Here is a 19,202-nt window from a genome sequence, read left to right as displayed (position 1 = left end):
CAATCTAATTCATACTTCATGCTGAAGTAATGCTACCACTACACTTATCTTTCATATCAAGCTGTTTACACACCGAGGGTGGCACTGCAAGCCAGTGTTTGCTTGGTGATACTCTGATTTCCTGGGAGCCGTGTAATATTACTAAGTACTCTGAGTTAAATATTGAAGAGATGTCATCAGTTTCTAAAAGTCACATTCCTGCTTGGCTCTTTCTCATACTTGTTGTTACAAGCAAGATTACTGGGATCACTGTAACTGAAAAAATAAGGGGAAGGAGCGTTTTGCCTCAGGCTAGGATTTTGAAAGATCTCTTCATTTTGCATGTCAGCATTTATGTGTTAGTACATGGTCAGTGCCTCTGCTAGTTGTTTGTAAGCAGTTTGTTACTTTTTTACTTCAAAATAGCTAAATCTGGGCCTGCTTAACCACAGAACATCACAGAGCAGACTGTGGGGGCAGTGGCTGAAAAGCAGAAGTGAGACGGTCAAGGAGTGAACCTTGGGTCCACCCCTTTCTGCTCACACCCGTTCTGTGCTTTCCATTTCATCTTTTCTTTTTCAGAAGAGAAACTTGAACTTGGAAGTCTCCACATTTCTGTAGTCATGACATTATTTTCCTCCTTAACCCCAGTCTTCATAGCAATTATATGTGTTTTGATTGGGGTAATACTGAAGAAGACTAAAAGAGAGAAGGAAAGAGGTGACACTGGAAGTAAGCCCATACCTCGTCCATGGGTGGATGAAGATCTAAGAGATGGCACTGATCACCACTTAGTGGAAGAAGGTAAGAAAAATCTTTTACAAATGAGCAATTTTATTGCTTGAATTTGGTCTGCTAATATGAATAGAGATGCAAACATCTGGACTTCTTCACTTTGATAGAAATGCATAGTGCTATGCTGCACTATGCTTGTCAACTTGATGGAACAAGGTTATTCTTATGTCCTGTCCCTCTTGGTGACAGACGGGTCAGGGTGCAAGAAGAAAATGTATTTTCGAAGTTTGTTGTATGCTCCATGATCAGCAGATCTCAGATCTAAGAGGGATTCTGTGGGAAATGTAGGAAAGAAAGTGGATATTGTTAAAATTTTTTCCTAGGATGGGGAACTCTGGAAGAAGAGAGAGCTTCTGTCTGTAGGCTGACTTGGTAGGCACCTCATCCTGCTTTACCTACATGAGCTATGTGGCACAGTCTGTATTTGATCTCAACACCCCCAGAAAAAAAAAGAAATAATTTTGTTACAGTTATGAACGTCCGTAAGAATTTTAGCTGGTTTAGAGTGGGGATCGTTTTGGAGCTATGTTGAGTCATATTTTTAAGAACAGTAGTAGTAGTGATGACGCTGATCTCTGTTCACTCAACAGCATATTTGAAGCTGCAAATAGAATGCCTTTTCTTGCAGTAGTGGTTCCCAATTCTCATCTTGGACGAAAGTATGAGCGTAAGATATACCTTTCCTTCTTTTTTGCTTCTTCATTATCTTCCATAATCTCCTTTCATTTCTTCATGGTATAAAAATCTACACAGTTCTGTTCCTATGAAGTTTTTAAACTTAAAATTAATACAGCTTATTCACTCATGCTGGTTTCAAAAGCTTTTTTTTTCTCTCTCCCATAATGACACATTAATGTAGTCATTTTCTTGGATTCCTGTATCTCATATTGTTTTCTGTACATACAACTATTTCTGAGAACCATTATTTCTTTCTGTTTCTCAATGTTCAGCATAGTTTGAGACAGTATTCTGTATCAGTTTCCAGAAATAGTTTATACTTGGAACCTTTTAAACCATGTTGACAACTTCCCAAATACACAACATTTACTTAAAAGTTAGTTCAAATGTCATGCCTTCCTTTCTACAATGCAAAAGAAATCCTATACAAAACTATCCTGTTTTTCCCTTTTCTAATGGCTTACCAGTTTAGTTAAACTATTGCAAATTAAAATTCCTGTGGGTAGTTCAAGTGAAAATTCTATGAGTTATCACTGTGACATCTATGACTACAGCTGTTTGTATCAGTTTAAAAATGTAGATCCCCTGAATAAACAAATCTATTAGCCCTTAATGAGGAGCTTCTCTGCTATAGCTCCATATACAAAATGTTGTTTTTTTTATTGTTAGCTTTTTCTATCTTTAATGCAGTTGCTAAATTCAAAATTGTACTAAGTTATAAAGTGCTTACAAAAATTCATAGGTAGGTACACCTCTATGCCACTGCTAAAAGGAGATTGTATGTAAAACCAATGTACCAGGCAATGCAACATTAAATTAGACTTTCTTGTTTTAACAAGAAGTAATCATCTTTCCCTTAATGCCATGTGATTTAAAGGCAAGATATTCGCAAAACAGACAGGTCTTTTATCTCCAGATAAAATAAAGTAATTGCACCATGCTTGGTGAAGGTTTTTCTCAGCAGGAAAAAGCCCAGACTAAGTGAGAAGAGTGTATGATCATCTCGGAAGGGATCTGTTATCCAGCTAATGCCATAATAAATGATCAAACATATTCACCTTGTTGTCAGTGTAAAAACTTTCACTGACCACAGCAGCTGCTAAAATGGAAAAATGGAGTGTAAACAGATGTTTTTTTTCTGACCAGTGGAGAGTATTTTACCTGTCATGCAAATTCCACTATTTCACTGATGTTTCTTTATTAGAAAAACTTGCTTCTACTTAAATGTCTCAAGTTGGCTTGTGCTTAAAGAGGTAGCTCCTCTGGAGAGAATTTGAAGTAGACGAGATGAAGCATTTTTAAGTTGTTGTCTAAAACTGGAACCCAAGGCTGCTTTAAGTAAACAAGCTGAATTTTGTACAGCCTTCTAATGGGAAAATGCAGCTAAATACCAAATTTTCTGATACTTGGCCATGACCAAAGGGCACTTTATCAGTGGAATGAAGAAGCCTAATACTGTGCAGCCCTTGTACATTTCTGAAACACTTCAAGGGGCAGGTTGCATGCTGCGCCTTCTTAGAAGATCACTGAACTTGCTCAGGCATCACCAGCATTGTAAACCTTTGTTCAAGTTGCACCAGCAGGGGAAACTTTCAGGCACTGGAGCATTAGATGTAATTAACTGATCTGGTTGGACAGACTCAGTAGAGCCACTTAATGGAAGTGAACGGCAGAAGAGAGAGTCACAGGTGCTCCCAAGCCTGTCTTTGTTATGCTTTCAGCTACTGAAGAGAAAGGTATTTCTCAGAGCAGCCAGAAACACAGTTCCTTGGTTAAGCAGCAAGCATTCAGTCAGTAGTTTATTAGTTGGAAGTACTTCAGGTTTGTTTGCATGTCCATATATTCTGTATCTTCTTCCTTCGTTTATGAGATCCAGAATGAAGGACAGTCATGCTGTGGATTGGTACAAAGGGTCTGTATGTGTGGCTGTATCTTGTACTAGGTCTTATCTAATTGCCAATTAGACATAGATTAAAAACTCGTTTAAAAACATGTTTCTTCAGCCTTATCTTGATGCATGAGCCATGAGGGCTATCTCCTAGTGCAGGGCATTTGATTCTGAATGGTGGTACCGAGTCTCCCATGGCTTCAGTTTTACACAGTTGAATCTAGGTGTTTGCAAAGGCAACTTCTAGAAAATTATTCAGTCCAGGGAGTCCTTACCTAGTTAATTACTACAATACACCTGGCTCAAATCAGGAACAAACAAGTCACTTTCTTGGTCATATTATTCAGATCAATAACTTTGATGGATAAGGTAAATACAGAGCCAATTTACAGTATTATGGAAGATCAGAATGAATTTTATTTGCAACCTTATTATTTTGAGGTCCAGCTGCAGAGATTATTAGCAAAGGGATTTTATTTTTGTGTATTTAATTATTTGGGCTTTTCTTGGTAATGTTTGTAAGAAATATAAAGCAATGTGCAAAGGCTTAAATATCTCATCTCAGACTTCATTGCTTATTGCTTATGATATTTCTTATAACTGACCTCTCCCACTTTAGATATATTTCTCCTCTCCCTGAGTTCAAAAGTTCCCCATATCTTTCAATAATAATACCATTGACATGAGCGAGACAGTAGAAATTTAGTTTTCCAATTTAATGACAGTTCATTCTTTATGTCATTTAAAAACACAAGACTTACACGAACATCACACTTCATTGTGTTTATCTCTCTGCTGATACTCCAGTCTTTGTCATTAGCTGATTGAACTCAAAACCTGATCCAGTTTTCATCACTTGCTGGAATGTTATTCTAGAACCTCATGCCATAGGTTAAAAATTCTCCCCTGCCTGATTTCTAAGCTCTGTCTATACCCACTTTTTATTGTTCCATCCTTTTTTGTTTGTTCCTAGCATACTTTTCCCAGGACAGGTTCATAACCCTCCTGTGGTTTATAAACAACAATCAGATTGCCTCACAGTTTTTCATTTATAGATAAATCAGCATTTCTTCTCTTTATCAAACAGTTCATTTCTCTGAAGAACTTCAGAAGCCTTCTGTAACTGCATTATAGCGTGAGTTCACTTTCCCAATACCATGTTATTCTTTCTTCCTGTCTGTCTCTCCCATTTGATGCTTCTGTTGGTTAAGATCTTTGATCAATCCTTGGGGTTTCCAGGCTCACCTTGCTAACAACTATTTATACCCCACAAGTAAGCATTCCATCTCCTTTAGCTTACCATTAGCAACACATTCAGTTCAGGATTGGATTCATTAATGGGATTCCTATAGTGGCAGATTATGTAGCAGTCTGCCATCAGTCTTGCAAAGAAGCACAGGGTCATTTGTCCAGCACTTTAGAAATAAAAGCCCACAGCCTTTCTTTGTGTGCATGTAATTACATTTTATGTATCATATCAGTTCATTGGAAAAGAGAACTGGAAGAGAAATTCTAAGTGTAGGAAGCAAAAATTTCTTAATATAAAATTTCTTAATGATATAAAATTGAGAGCCAGTAACACATAGAAATATCAGTGTGGGCAAGATAAGTGGCCAGCAAAAATTAAACAAGTTTTACTCATGTGAGTTTAAAATATTAGAAACTCATAGCAAACGTGTTTCCTTCAAACCAAGGCAAAATTTATTACATGATTTGTAGGCTGATTTTAAGTTTCCATGTGAAATTCTGAGAAGAACACAAACATCATTCTAAAATGTATCCAAAGGGCACGTCTATTATGAGATTTCACTTGGGATATCTAAGCCTGATGACTGTCAGAGATGTACAACAGAATAGAATTTATGAGAATATTGAGAATGTGTCTAACAAGATAGTTGAGTGACTAGCAGGATGTCTGTTGTACATCAAATGAAAGAATACACATGCAAATAAACAAGACACTTGTAGTATTATATAATGTGACCTTACAAACAGGAATATGTCCAAACATAGCCATTAAAATATAGAGAGCATGCACCAAACAGATGGTATTGATAATGTTTTTAGCTTAGCATATGGATGACATTAACTGCTAAGAATGAATGGTAAACTCATGGCAGAAAGGAATAAATAATAGCTTATTTTATGTTTTAAAAAAATTTCTGGGTGAACTTTCATTTTGTGTGTCAGTTCTTTCACATCTAGGTTCTTCTCCTGCCTCAGCCATATTCTGGTCTTAGTGCATTCCAGCACTTTTTTTTTTTTTTTTTGCTTGCAACTCTAAATTAGATATTCTAAATCAGAAATGGTGCTTCTCAAACATTCATTCTCACTAGTCATCTCACCCTCATCACGTGTTCAATATCTTTGAAAATATATGCCTTTTTTTTTTTTTTCCCCTGCTGTCTTACTATGCTGAACCATCTTGGCCATGGATTAGCTGCTTTTCTTCTACTTAGAAGGAAAAAATTCCAGGAAAAAAAAACTCAAAAAATTTAACTTTACCATTGATAATACTGCAAGTTTTATACTTTCTAACTTGCTTAACTTCTATTCTTAGCTGCCTGTACAACACTTACTTAATATTTTTATTCAACCAGTTACATCTGAGATGAATTTTATACCTCTGATATGAAGCAGTGCCAAATGCCTCTGATTCCTGATCCCTGACTTTTTCAGTCTGAGTTGTTCAACTTATTTTTTCTCAATCTTTTATTTTCCCAAAATTAGAAACTTTCATTTCCTTAACTTGTCATGTAGACAATTAAATTGAATCAACTGATAATCTCAGTGCAGGGGCACTTTTTTTTTTTTTTAAATGAAGTCCTACCCCCTCACTGAAACCAAAGCTAAGGTAGTCACTGCAGAATAAAAAGAACAGATGAAGGTATTCAATGCTTAATTTGGGAAGCCTTGTTTCTAGTATTACCTTAGTTTTTCCTCTTCAGCCTATATTTAGGAAGATGTGCTTCCACCATGTACTTCACAGTTAACAACACAATCAAGGCAGTATGACTCTTAAAGATGTGTCCTAATTCAAATGTGACTTTGGGAACTTCTTGTTTGTTTCACACCTTCCCAGAAGGCAATGCATCTCAAAAAGCTACCCTTGTTTTAAATATATCGCTTTTATATTTCTTTCTGATCTGCCACATCAATTCTGTTTATGTTTCCTGAACGTGTCCAAGTGGATACCAGCTATTGTTGCTTGATTCTTCTCTCCCTGTTTTGTCTTGTTTTAAATGAGATATGATTTTATGTCCCATACAGGCACTGACTGCTCTTCCAATTTGCATTCTTGACCTCTGCATTCAAATTTCCACAAGCAACATGCTCTTTGAATTAACTAAATCCTCTGATCAACTCTCTAACTACTCATCTATATAGATAATTTGATCTTTCTGTTCTTCGACATTCACAGCTTATCATTTACTCTACTTTCCTCTCCTCATGTTTCAAAATCAGGTATAGAGATTACACAAATTTCCTCCAGCATTAGACTCCTAGTTGACAAACCTCTTTTGCAAAGGTTTCAGTAGTTTATACTCTAGTTTCCATCCCAAAAGGATTTTTGATGATTTTGCAATAACAGTAGAAAAAGAGATGTTCAAGCCGGGCTTGGATAAGCTTAGGAGCCAAAGTTAGACTGTGAAGTTTCCACCACCAGGAATAAACAAACAAACAAACAAATAAATAAACAATAAATAGAAGGTACAGTGCATTGTATGTATGTTATTTCCTGTTTTCTGAACCTTGGCAAAATCTGATCATGTGAAAGTAAATAATGAGAGCACATAGGAGCTATTAGGGCTAAGTTTTTATTGGACTATTTCTAAGTTATTATAGATAGACTAGAAGTATCCCATTCCTGTTTCTCAGTACACTCAACATTGTAAGCTTGGGAAATGAATAGGAATGGTCACTACAGCATATTGGTATAAGCATGAATAATATAGTTTGACTTGAAATTTTCACTGGGACACTAATCCAATGTATAAATTCAGTATAGTTTTCTGGTCACATTTTTGCCTTATGATACACATGCACAACCTTAGCTGATTTCAGAGTTTTTTATTATCATAAAGACAATATTTTTTTCCATTTAGAAACTCCTTATGTAAGTGCCTGTAGATAAAATTACAATGTGTGTCAGTCTGTGTTACTTTTAATTCTCAGTTCAGCAACGAGTATGTTGGTTACATCAGAAATACTTGCACACACAAGAAGTTTCTTGAGAAGCCAGCTGCAGGCAGCGATCCAGCTTTCAGCCTCTAAGTCCTTCAAGAGGAGATTTTGGGATTTAAGATTCTCACAAACTAATTTTTATACCTGGTCTCCGCTTCCCATTGCCCTGTAGCCATGTTCTTGCAGGCTTGACTGAGCATGCCTAAGACAGCTGTGAAATGCTAAAAGGAACAAACTTTCTGGGTGATTTATTTGTATATAAAAATATGTTATTGGGGGGTTCAGAATCGCTGTTTAGATTCAACATGTGCAACTGGATATATTGCATTCCCTTGCACAAGCTGAGCCACGCTTGTGAGTATTTCACTGGTATTTATAAAATTAACAAAAATCATCCTGGTCTCTAAGGCAACTACATACTACAAAAGCACAGAATTAGCTGCTGTTTGAATTTGCAATGGAGACTGCTATGATTTTGAAATAACAGCCTAATGACAACTGGAAAAGAACTGGAATATTTTTTCCTGACTCAGCCCTCTGTAGCAGATTGCTCAATACTATCGACTGGCAGAAATGCAAAATTTAAATGCTTTTAACTTCCATATTACAGAGGCAAAAAAATGCCACTGTTCATTCTAGGAACACAGAGGAGAAAAAGTAGATTTCAGAGAGAGCAGAAGATGTATTTTATGGTATTTCAAGTGAAATTAGGAATCATTCTGAGTTCTTAAATTAAAAACAAGAAACACAATACCCTGCACCCTACTTATCCTAAGTATAAATGCCTATTACCCATTTCCCCTTTTGCTGAAAGTCCCATGAAACCATAGAACTTAACCACAAAGTCCAATTTGCACATAGCCTATGAAACATGAACATAGGAAGAAGCTGACCTTCAGCTCTTCAGAGGAAATCTTACACATCTTGATAGTTAAGTTCTCTTCTTAGCTTCAGCAATTTGATTGATTTTTTTCTTATTAGACTGCTTGGGAATGCATATACGTGTTCAGATTTGCTTACTGAGAAAAGTGGGTTGAAAATCTGCCCACCTTTTCAGTGTTGTTTCAGCTTATAGTACACTTTTACAGGAATGCTCGCAGACTGTAGAGCTTGTAACTTGACTGTAGAGGATGTAACTTATTCCTGGATCACAGTTCTACGGCCAGTTTTCTTCTGCCTCTTGGTATTTAAACAGTTTTTATGTTATCTGGAACTTGGGATCAGTGAGTTGTGTCAACGGGAACCTCAGACTTTGGCTTTCCGATAGTGTAGAAGCGCAATGTATGTCAATACAGACCAAAGTGCATTATGACAGTAAATGTCAAAGATATCAGCATTCTCCAGCTAAAAAAAAAAACAAAAACAAACCCTAACCACTTTTATTTTCTTGCAGAGGTTGATGAAGAGTGGCAAGGACTTGATGAAAATGTTGCCCATGTGCCCTTCATTGCAGAGCGTTACTCTGAGGCTGAAATGATTAAAAGGTCACGGTCATTTTATGAGCTTCTTGATAAGAGGCGGTCTGTCAGGTTTCTCAGTGATGAGCCAGTCCCCAGGGAGGTTATTGATAATGTCATCAGAACGGCAGGTAGGTACTGTGTTGTTCAAAGTCTGAAAAAAACCAACCTTCAGTGTGGCTGTTCCACTGTGTAAAAGTGATATGAAGAATCCAAGGGAATTGGCACTTGGATTATAGTCTTCCTAGACTCATCTAAAGCCATAATGAGTTGACTCATTGACTGCTTGGAAATTAATCAGCTTCAATGACTGTATGTCAGGGATATGTTTGGAGCACTTCTTTTATAGTTTTAATGCACCTTAAAGGAGAAAAAGATTAAAAGTGTGAAAAAAAAACTTCATTACTTTTGAAGATATTTTTAAATAAAATTTAAATATATTTCAGTGAAATATCTTTCAGATAGGAATACTGAAGTGTTTTCTCTCAAAAAATGTCAAACCATGTGTACTTCATGTGCTTTCTTATTTCCTCATGTTATTTAACACATACATTTTTTGGTTGTTTTTCCTCAGACAAATTTATGATCTTGTCTCAGATGTGAGAAACATTTCAGATAACGTAAATGGTTAAGATTTATTTTTTTGTAAAAAAGTTTCCCTTAAAGAGCAAAAATAAAACTTTTCCAGTCTTTCCAGTATCAGTGCCATGGTCCTGCTGCATGACTGGGATGTATGCAGAGGACCTTGATCACGGTTTGGCTGATGATCAGATATGAATTTTCATTTTTTGGAGAACTCATGTGTTTGAAATCATCACTGTAATGTCCTCATCTAATCTCATCTCTGCTTTAGTAACACTGACTTCAGGCAGTAATGTGTCTAACACTCATTATTTATCTTAATTCTGTGAACTTGCCACTATATTGTTAGTACAGAACAATATTCATAAGCTACCTTAGAGGAAAGTTCAATAGACCTTAATGGGATTATTAATAAGGAGATTCTTAGCATTTGAGGTGCATTGTTTTCTCTTTAAAACTGTAATCAGCTTTGTTACTGCACTGTAACGAGACTCCATCTTCTTCTAATTAGCTGGGAGTCATTAGAACACTGAACATGTTTTAGCAAATGCAGCAAAGTGAACAAGCCTGGAGTACAGATGAAGTACTTTGTAACCCTGAAAGCTTTGGGCTGTGCAGAGGAAATGAAAACAATGCAAAACATAAATGTCGTCAGTTCTTATCCAAACCTGAGGGAGAGATGAGGTTCTTGATACAAACACATTTTAATATAAAAGATAAATAGTTCAAGCTGCTTCTTATTCAATGTTTCTCAAGCTGAATTCAGTGCTCACATGAGCAAATGTAGCAAGTATCTAAGAATTTCAAATATTTTTTAAGTGTTTATGTGGAACTAGAGAGATGTGAACAGTGTTCTTTACCTGTTTCTCTGTGAGCTTGCACAGACGACTATATCCTTCAGCTACTGGCTTTCATCTGCTAGGCATTTAAAATATTCTCCAGTAGTGACAACTTGTAATGATCAGGGCTCAGTGAGCAAGTGGAGACTGAATACGTACATAGACCAGCTGTCTTTGGGACAAAAAATGCAAACCTGTATGGTATATGGCAGGTGTCTGCATTGTGCAGTTCCTCTTATTTGTCAGCTAGTGACAGATTCCTGCGGGTGGTTAGACTTCTTTCCTTGAAAGCTATTAGCTTTGCCCTTCAGCTAAAACCATTTCTGAATTTGTTGCATATTCAGATGATGTGCTGCTTTGGGCGTAATAATTTGCATTAACATTACTGCATGCATATATTGCATCACAATATTGCCTTATCATAAAGAACCACAAATGAATTTTTACAAATCCTTGACTTTTCTTAACTGTTAAATGGCAATTTGAAAAGGGTAACCTCAGTCACTGGATGGAATTTTACACTTACAAATGCAGAGGTTGTGTGCTAGAACATATCTCTGCCCTTTTCTCCCAATTCATCAGCTTTCTTTCCCATTGCTCTGATGATCAGTTGAAAGCCCAGAGGGAAGAGCTTATACCTCTCACTGCACCCTCTTTCCCAGAATTCTGCTAGCTGCCTCTTCATCTTTTCCCATTCTTATACTAAGGTACTTCACCCAGTGGAGCGCACACTGAGCCCTGGACCTTTGTGGTAGTGCAAGATCCAGATTTAAAACATAAGATTCGGGAGATTGTAGAAGAAGAAGAAGAAATAAACTACAAAAAAAGGATGGGAGATAGATGGGTCAATGACCTGAAGAGATTAAGGTATGAAAAGATGACTTAGTTAAGAGTGTTGGAGGGAGATGTGTTTTGGTCTAGGAAAAACTATACTGAGAGTTTTGTCCATGCTTTTCTTTTTGTATTTTGGCATTTATTTTCAGTAAGAAAAAACAAATATGAAAATATTTTTTAAACCTTTTTTTAAAGACTTTCTTTCAAATCCCTGTTCTTCAAGCTTCCCCCATTTTCTGGTGCTGCACAGAAGGGCAACTGTAAACATTTCCTACTTCCTGATGGCAGAGAAAGAACAAAGATGAGGTCAGAGGCTGTCCCAGCCAGTGATCTATACTGTGATCCTTCTGCTAATTTTCAACTGGGCTTCTTCCCAAACTCCTGTCTGAGGAAAGTTGAAGCTCCCTTCCCCCAGCAGGAGTTGCGTTTATTTTTTTTTAGTGTTAATTCTGGCTACACATTATGACTCTGTGCTTCAATGTTACCAGAAAAAGGATGAAATAAGTGATTTGAATGTTCAGCATACCCTTCCTTGTTGTTTGCCTTTGTCTTGATTTTCAAGATAACAAAAATCTTATTGAAAGCATCATAGTCTAGAAAATTAAAATGATAAAATAATCCTATCATGATTTCTTCTAGTATACTTTTCCTTCCTCCTCTGTTTTTAGATATTTCTAAGATATAAGATTGGCAATAAAAACCTAAAAATGTGCGTAGCTCCTTGGTGGCTGATCCATAAAATTCCCTTGAGTAAAAGTGATTACACATTCTCCATCTTGAGACTTTTCCAAGCATTTGACTTTGTCATTTTTAATTTTTCTATATGATCTCTATTGCCAGAAATTTTTCCCATTTTTTCCTGTTATTTGCCAAGGCATGAAGCCCCCATAGTTAGTAGGAATTTTGCATTTGGCTGTTGTAGTTCAAAGGCTAGACTTTATGCAAGTGTTGAATTTTGCAATATGTAATTTTTTGAAATGCCCTACAAAGTCTATCTGGCTTGATTAACTCTACACGATGGGAAGACATATAGTGAGTCTTGGCTTGTCAAATGAAGCATATGCACAAGCTTTATAGGGTTAATTTGTTCTCTTTCTTTCAGAAAACTATTGTTTTTCAGGTGCTTATATGTTTTGTAAACTACTAAAATGAAGTACTCTTTATGTTTTGAATGAGAGCAGTACAAAATAAACTTTAAAAGAAAAAAAAAAAAACAACCTAAATCTGACATCATTTCTGTATGTATTCTCACTGTGACAAATTGGGAACCAAATAAATTCTAATAGGGCTGAAATATCCAGCAATAGGATGGCAACATTTGTTGTTACATTCAGGTTTATACCTTAGACCAAACAGTTCAGATCTTTTCTTCTAGCAGTTTTCCCTACAATCATAATAATGTTGGCATTGATGACAACAGGTAGAGCTGCAGGTCTGCAAAATTTTGGGAATTAAACCATCTTAAGGACAAATGCTTATGAGGCCAGTTCATAGATAAGATGTCAAGACCTAGCTCCTATTTTTTGCCATTCTACTTTTCAGTTCTTCAGCTGAATGTGTTAAACCTCAGAACTCTATTCAGGCATTTTGCAGAAATGTTTCTGTTTAAGCTGATAATACTTAATCCTCTACAGAATATGTTTTAAGTTTTAGCCCACTGCTATAATTGTCATGTATCTTTACTGGACCTTTGCAGATAGCAAATGTGACTGACGGGAAAGTGAAAGAGTTGCAAAATAAATGTCTTAAATATTCTTTTGCAGAACAAACTGGATCAAAGAATACTTGGACACTGCCCCCTATCTGATCCTTATTTTCAAGCAGGTGTATGGGAGGCTTCCAAATGGCAAAAAGAAGACCCACTACTACAATGAAATCAGTGTATCTATTGCCTGTGGTATGCTGCTTGCTGCCCTGCAGGTATGTTGACAGAATTGGCACACTGAGAAGTCACTGTATCGGTTTCAATTACATATCAAAAGTGTTCTGCCAAAATAAGGGTGGAACCCAATTCAGATTTTAACATTCAGTCCTCCAGACTGTCCAAATCCTGGCAGTACATCTTAATTTTGAGTTTCAAAGTTACTCTGCATAGGCCCTTGTCTGTGCTGATTCCTATTGTCAGTACTGCTTAAGAAGAAGAAAAATGCAATGCAACTCACTTTTAGAGTTGTCACTGTCCTCTTATCACAGGCTTTAGCATCTGTGGTTTCTGCCTTATGTAGTTTCTGCTTTATGTTAACAGGGATGACAAAGGTCTGTAGGTTACCAAAGTATGGCTGTACAGCACCACATTGTTAGTAACCTCTAAAAAATGACTTGACCCTGAATCGATTTAGTTCACAATGCTGGAAAAAAATATCAGGGACATATTTTACCGAACAGACTGTACTATTTCAATCAGTCTTTCTGAGATATTTCTGAAAATGTACTGATTTCTAAAGCTCAGCATGCTTGACACCAACCAGTTGGATTTTCTCTGTGGTTTCTCAGCGCTCACTTCTGCTTGATGTATCTGATGTACTCACACAAGTACTTAAATAATGAAGATATTCTGATTGTTAGCTTGGACTGTCAGCAGGATAACTGCAAGCTGACACCTCTTATATTAGGCCAGTTCCCTTCTGGGAACTGCCATTTCTCCTCCATTCTGTTTTGAGTGATGTTTCCCTGCCTGAATTGCTGTTCCTTAGGAGAATCTTCAGGATGGGATGTCAGAGAAGAGGGCGATACAGATGCACATCACTGGGGGTATTGCTATTCCGCAGCTGCACGGGTGTGTCTATTTTCTCCCCATAGAGCTGACAGCAAAGGGGATGCACAAGGAATAGAGCAGAACAAGCGCTATGTCACAGGAGCCTAAATTAGTAGATGTAGGAGTGATAAAACTCCACTTTCTGCCAGCTCACCATCAGGTGGGACTTCTGAGACTCCCTACCCACTGTTAGGCTCCTTAGTGCTATCTCTTCCCCAGCTCTTAGAAGTTAATTGACAACACTAAATGGCACAGTGCCATGGACTACTGTTAGCTTTTCTCCTCTTCAGAAGATCATAGAATATGAGAGTCACTTTGCCTGAGCATATCTTAGTGTCTGCCTTTTGTATCTCAAAGCCAACCAACATGCTTTGCATTACATGCAGGAAGAGATTGAAATGCACGTGCACAATGTTCAAGAAGCACCTCAACTCTGTGGTAATGATTTTTGGATAGTGTCAGCTCTTTCTTATTTGTCAGATTTTTTTTTATTTTTTTTTTTTGTGAGATTTCATATGAGGGCAGAGTGATGCACAAACTTATTTTTGGTTTCTGATGCAAGCCAGAATGTTTATCACAGACTCCTATGACAAGTTCTGAGGCAGAGTCTGTGTCTCCTATCCCTGTGAGGTACAGAACTTGAGCAGGAACAAACATTCGGAAAGCTGTAAGACACCTTCCTGCCAACAATCTGAGTTTAAGAACCAAAACATTTCTCTGGGGTGATATTCCACAAGTGAAATCTCCACAAGTGCCTTTCATCTTCACTGTAGCTGCAGGTTCCCTATCGTGATGTACATCACAGGCAGACTCCTGCTATACAAAGTACAGGTATGTTAGAGAAAAGAGCTATTTCCATTAGCTTGGGCTGTTGCTGCAGTGGAAAAATGCTTGTTTGTTGCTGTTTTTTGTTGTTGTTGTTTTCCTGGAGGCATCTTTCATGGCACTGCTGAGGCAATAAGTAAATTGGATATTCTAAAGCCTGCAGAAGAGCGTAATAAAGCAGTATTTCTGGGCTAGTCAGTATGAGAATGTGTGCAGGTCTCAGGAGAATAATGATTACAAAAGCACCCAGCACAGACCTTTGTTTCACTCTGCTCCTGTCTCCTTGCAGAATGCCGGTCTGTACACGGTGACCACCACACCCCTGAACTGTGGTCCCCAGCTGCGGGCGCTGCTCCAGCGCCCAGCCAATGAGAAGTTGCTCTTGCTGCTCCCTGTGGGCTATCCCAAGAAAGATGCCACTGTGCCTGCACTGACTCGAAAGCCATTAGAAGACATCATGGTGGTCATGTGAACCCAGGGCCATGAAGAGAGAGCACAACTTACTGCCTGCTAGGAAGCAGCAGCCCATTGAAGTTGTTGACGCTTTTCCTGTGTATTACGCCCAGCTTTAATGCTCACATATTACTGCTGCTCTGGCTGTTTACACTCATGCACCTTTTGTTGCTAGTAACCACGGTGCCTGCTTCTACTAACAGCAGCAAGTAGTCATGCATGGTGCATTTAACAGGTACTATTACCAATGAACCTGAGCAGTTGTTCCAAGAGACAAGTACAGTAACATTCAAATGACCTTCATCATTTTATTTTTCTTATGTATTGTAGGGACTGATCTTTCCTTGAACAATAACACATATTTTCCTTATACTTTTGTGATTACCACTGAACAGTTGTTTTTACTTCATAACTTTAATGGAGGTTGTATGTCGCAGAATCATAGCCCCATTAAGGGTGGAAAAGACCTCCAAGGTTATCTAGTCTAATTGTACACCTACCACAGATATTTCCCTATAACCATGTCCCTCAGTACAACATCTAAACATCTGACAGAATCAAAGAATAGCCAGGTTTGGAAGGGACCTCAAGGATCACGAATCTCCAACTCCCCTGCCACATGCAGGGCCACCAACCTCCACATTCAATACTAGACCAGGCTGCCCAGGGCCCCATCCACCCTGGCCTTGAACACTTCCAGGGACAGGGCATCCACGACCTCTCTGGGCAGCCTGTTCCAGTGCCTAACTACTCCTGGACCTGAATCTCTCCTGGCACAGGCACTGAATAAACTGCCCCATAGTAAAATAAAATAAAATAAAAAGATTCTTGTGATGGCATCAGTTTCCTAGCCACTTATTTATGAGATAGATTTCCCTCATTCTCTCAGTATCCCTTGCTTGCCACTGAAGGGCTAGTGGAAAATACCACCTGTACTCCTGTTGCATCAACTAACTGCCCTAATGCCCTGAAGTCCCTTTTGATAGCCTTCAAACTTCTCTCAGCAACTTCATAACTTCCAGCCTGAACTACAACTAAAGGTTAATAATCAGAGGGTTGAACTGGACCATGAAGTTTTTTAGTAATGCCTCTGCCCTGGGCCCCAGGAAGGCAGCACACTTTGCTATGGATAAGGGGCCCTCTGCTCCCCTCAGGAGGAGATGGGTACTACAGGTAACTACAGTTACCCTTCTTTCTTTCTTGGAAGAAGCCATTCTGAGACATGGAGATGACTGCCTCACTATAGACAACCTCCTTGGTGAGTCTCCCACCACATTCTCACTCACTTTTCCCTCAAATTCCAGAGCCTCAAACCTGTTGTGTAGTTTCTCAAACCTGGGAAACGAGGTAGGTAGGCATGGGATTTGCCTGCAACTCTGAGCTGAGACCTGTTTCCATTCCTTCTCATCTCTTAGGTCCACTCCTTTTGCCAGACAGCAACAGAAGGATCGACCACTGTTTGAGGGGTATCACCCCAGTTCCTTTCTCACATGTATAGCAGGGAGTCAGTCCACCAGCCTATGTCCTGCTCACACTCCTTGATGCTCCTTAACTTCTCCACTTCTCCCTTGAGCTCTGCCACCGTCCTGAGCACATCACCCACTTGCCCGCATCTCACGCAGGCAGAATGTTTGCCACTCTCCACCGGCAGCAACAAGCTCAAGCACTGCCTTCAACCAGAGAACAGAAATCCCACATTCTTTTTGGCAAGAGCTTTTTGTCTAGTGAAGTCCATGGCCAAATTTGTAGTTTGGGAGGCAGCCGACCATCCCTGCACATACTGCCGGTTGCACTCCGATGGGACCGCCAGTGTATGCCGGGGGGTTTGCCTGCTGTCACTCCGCCCACCGCATCAGCGGGTCCTCTCCTTAAGCGCCCCGTCCCCTTTACCGTGATCGGATTTGTACTGGAGGAAGGCGTATTTCCCATGTACTTTTCTCTGCTTAGTGGTAGCAGTAGTGAGATAGTGTTAAGCTATCCCAGCTTAACACTGCAACTTTTACAGGCTCTCACACGTGAAAGGTGCTTTCCCATCACACCAAACAAGGCGTATTTCAGTCTGTTTAAAGGCCGTTTCTCCCCCCAGCAGCGTTGCCTGTCGAGGGTCCCAAACCTGGAGGCAGTTTTGGAGAAGCGCCATTCGCAGGTCTCACAGCTGGTGTCGCCAGTGCCTGTGCAGGCAGCGCCCCCTGGCGGCGCTCCGAATTGTGGTGGTGGCTGCTCCTGAGCCCGCAGCCTGGCATGCGAGCAGTCCAGGTACAAGAAGTGCTGCTAGCTAAGCAAGTGGAGGTGATATTTACAGACGTACCGCTCTTGGTGGTATCAGTGTCTCTCTTTCACTGTCGCGAAAAACGGTTTTCCTCTTTGGCAGACTGTTTAGCTGGCTTCACAGCTGTGTATTCATCTATTTTACTGGTCCCATTTCCCAAAGTGTTGCACATGTTTTTGGTAGCATGGTACCAGCCTGAAATGAACTTTTACAACCACAGTAACATCAAAATTCTTCAAACTTCCTGCATTTTCAGCCCAAATTCAATTGATTTTGACAAAACTAGAATTTGAAGTAAAAAATTGTAAAACAAACAAACAAACAACCCTACAATTTGGATTTGAATTGCTTCCTTATAGAAGCTGGCCTCACTGAGTCTAAAAGCTGGTCAAGGACACCACAATGTCACTGGTGAGCAGAGGTAAGTCCAGGCAGATTGGCTGCAGGTTCCCAGGTATAAGGAACACACATCACAGTTGGGATAACAACTCATCCTTCTGTACAGAAGCACCTCTGCCCTATCAGGCCCCCTCAAAAAGCACTTTTCATCTGCTACAAAAGTAAATATGCCCTATTTTTTCTTTTTAATTCAGAGCTCACGTTGATACTGAGCTGAACCTTTGTCGCTCTACGTTATCTTTTATTGCTTAGAAATAAAGTGCTTTTGCCTGGCCCAATTTGCAAAAGAGATTGTATTTGAGTGTGTTTATTCCACAAGAGTTCTCAGAGAATTTTTATCAGATTAGTTCAGTTTAAACCAACATGAGCTTGCATACCTAAGTCATTTTGTTGCATATGTAAGACTATTGTATTATGGCTTTTTAATTAAGACACGAAGAACCAAGCCACATTAAAATATGCCCATTATTGTCATGGTAATAAATACTGCTAAAACAACATACCTATGTATACTGAGAAAGATACTTTATTTTGTTTTGTTCTGGTTTTTTGTTTGTTTGTTTGTTTGTTTGTTTTCTTCCATAAGTTGATGATGGAAACTGATAGACACATATTGGCTGAAGAAAACAAACTTACACGCTGTAGCAGAAATGCTAAGTCGGCCTAAAACAGTGATTGAGCACCTGGAGGGAGGGCAGGGCTAACTCTGAGGAACTCAGGTGCATACAGTGGCTCCACCTCTTCCCAGATCTCATTTAAGGGTTGACAGTGGAGGTAAGGGTGTTTTGCTCGAGATCCCTGCCTACCCTGGGCCTTTCAACTGTAAGCAGACTTTTTTTTTCCCCCTCATTGTTTCTCTGTCCATGGTTCCTGTGTTTGAGCACATCCTCGCTTGCTGTAGCCTAGGACTTTGCTATTTAGCTATCGTTACTGTGTTTTCCATCATGTTACAGCATTGCACGTGTCTGCTGCATGAGGAAGATTCTACCCCAGCAAAGCACTTCTGATGTAATGATAAACATGTGTAAAAAACGTCTTTTTCATAGAAAAGTCTATTCAAATGCAAGTATCCCAGCAGCATTATACCTGCTGATGATAATGATGATGTAGAGTCTCTTCCAAATTATGCAGCTGCTGCTGTTCTGCAAGCCTACTTGGTATGATTTTACTCTAGGCTGCAGCATTTAGAACTTTTAAACAAGTAGATGTGAAGACAGTATGTAGCTAATTAATTTTTAAATTGCCTATGTAGATCTTTACAGAG

General features: G+C 38.9%; 1 protein-coding gene across 2 annotated transcripts; it reads left to right on the top strand.

The window, feature by feature from the left end:
* Positions 1–155: 155 nt before the first annotated feature.
* Positions 156–18,467, top strand: IYD (iodotyrosine deiodinase). Of its 2 annotated transcripts, none has more exons than XM_052680457.1 (6): positions 156–348; positions 562–783; positions 8,919–9,113; positions 11,111–11,270; positions 13,001–13,157; positions 15,107–18,467. In XM_052680457.1, the coding sequence occupies exons 1-6, from the start codon at positions 171–173 to the stop codon at positions 15,287–15,289; spliced, it is 1,095 nt and encodes a 364-aa protein (XP_052536417.1). In that variant the 5' UTR covers positions 156–170; the 3' UTR covers positions 15,290–18,467. The 2 variants fall into 2 exon arrangements, with proteins under 2 accessions (XP_052536417.1, XP_052536425.1); XM_052680465.1 differs by having other exon boundaries at positions 236–371.
* The last annotated feature ends 735 nt before the right edge of the window (positions 18,468–19,202 follow it).

Source organism: Tympanuchus pallidicinctus, unplaced genomic scaffold, assembly GCF_026119805.1.
Source record: "Tympanuchus pallidicinctus isolate F22 unplaced genomic scaffold, pur_lepc_1.0 scaffold1, whole genome shotgun sequence".
NCBI lineage: Eukaryota > Metazoa > Chordata > Aves > Galliformes > Phasianidae > Tympanuchus > Tympanuchus pallidicinctus.
The sequence above is the reverse complement of the archived record's forward strand: the minus strand, read 5'-3'. Positions and strand labels throughout refer to the sequence as shown.

What these genes read in the sequence shown, in the direction of transcription:
- IYD (XM_052680457.1), top strand. Translation starts at nt 171, where the DNA reads ATGTCATCAGTTTCTAAAAGTCACATTCCTGCTTGGCTCTTTCTCATA. An exon ending in TCACCACTTAGTGGAAGAAG is followed by an intron (nt 784 to 8,918) that starts GTAAGAAAAATC and finishes ATTTTCTTGCAG; the next exon opens with AGGTTGATGAAGAGTGGCAA. An exon ending in AATGACCTGAAGAGATTAAG is followed by an intron (nt 11,271 to 13,000) that starts GTATGAAAAGAT and finishes ATTCTTTTGCAG; the next exon opens with AACAAACTGGATCAAAGAAT.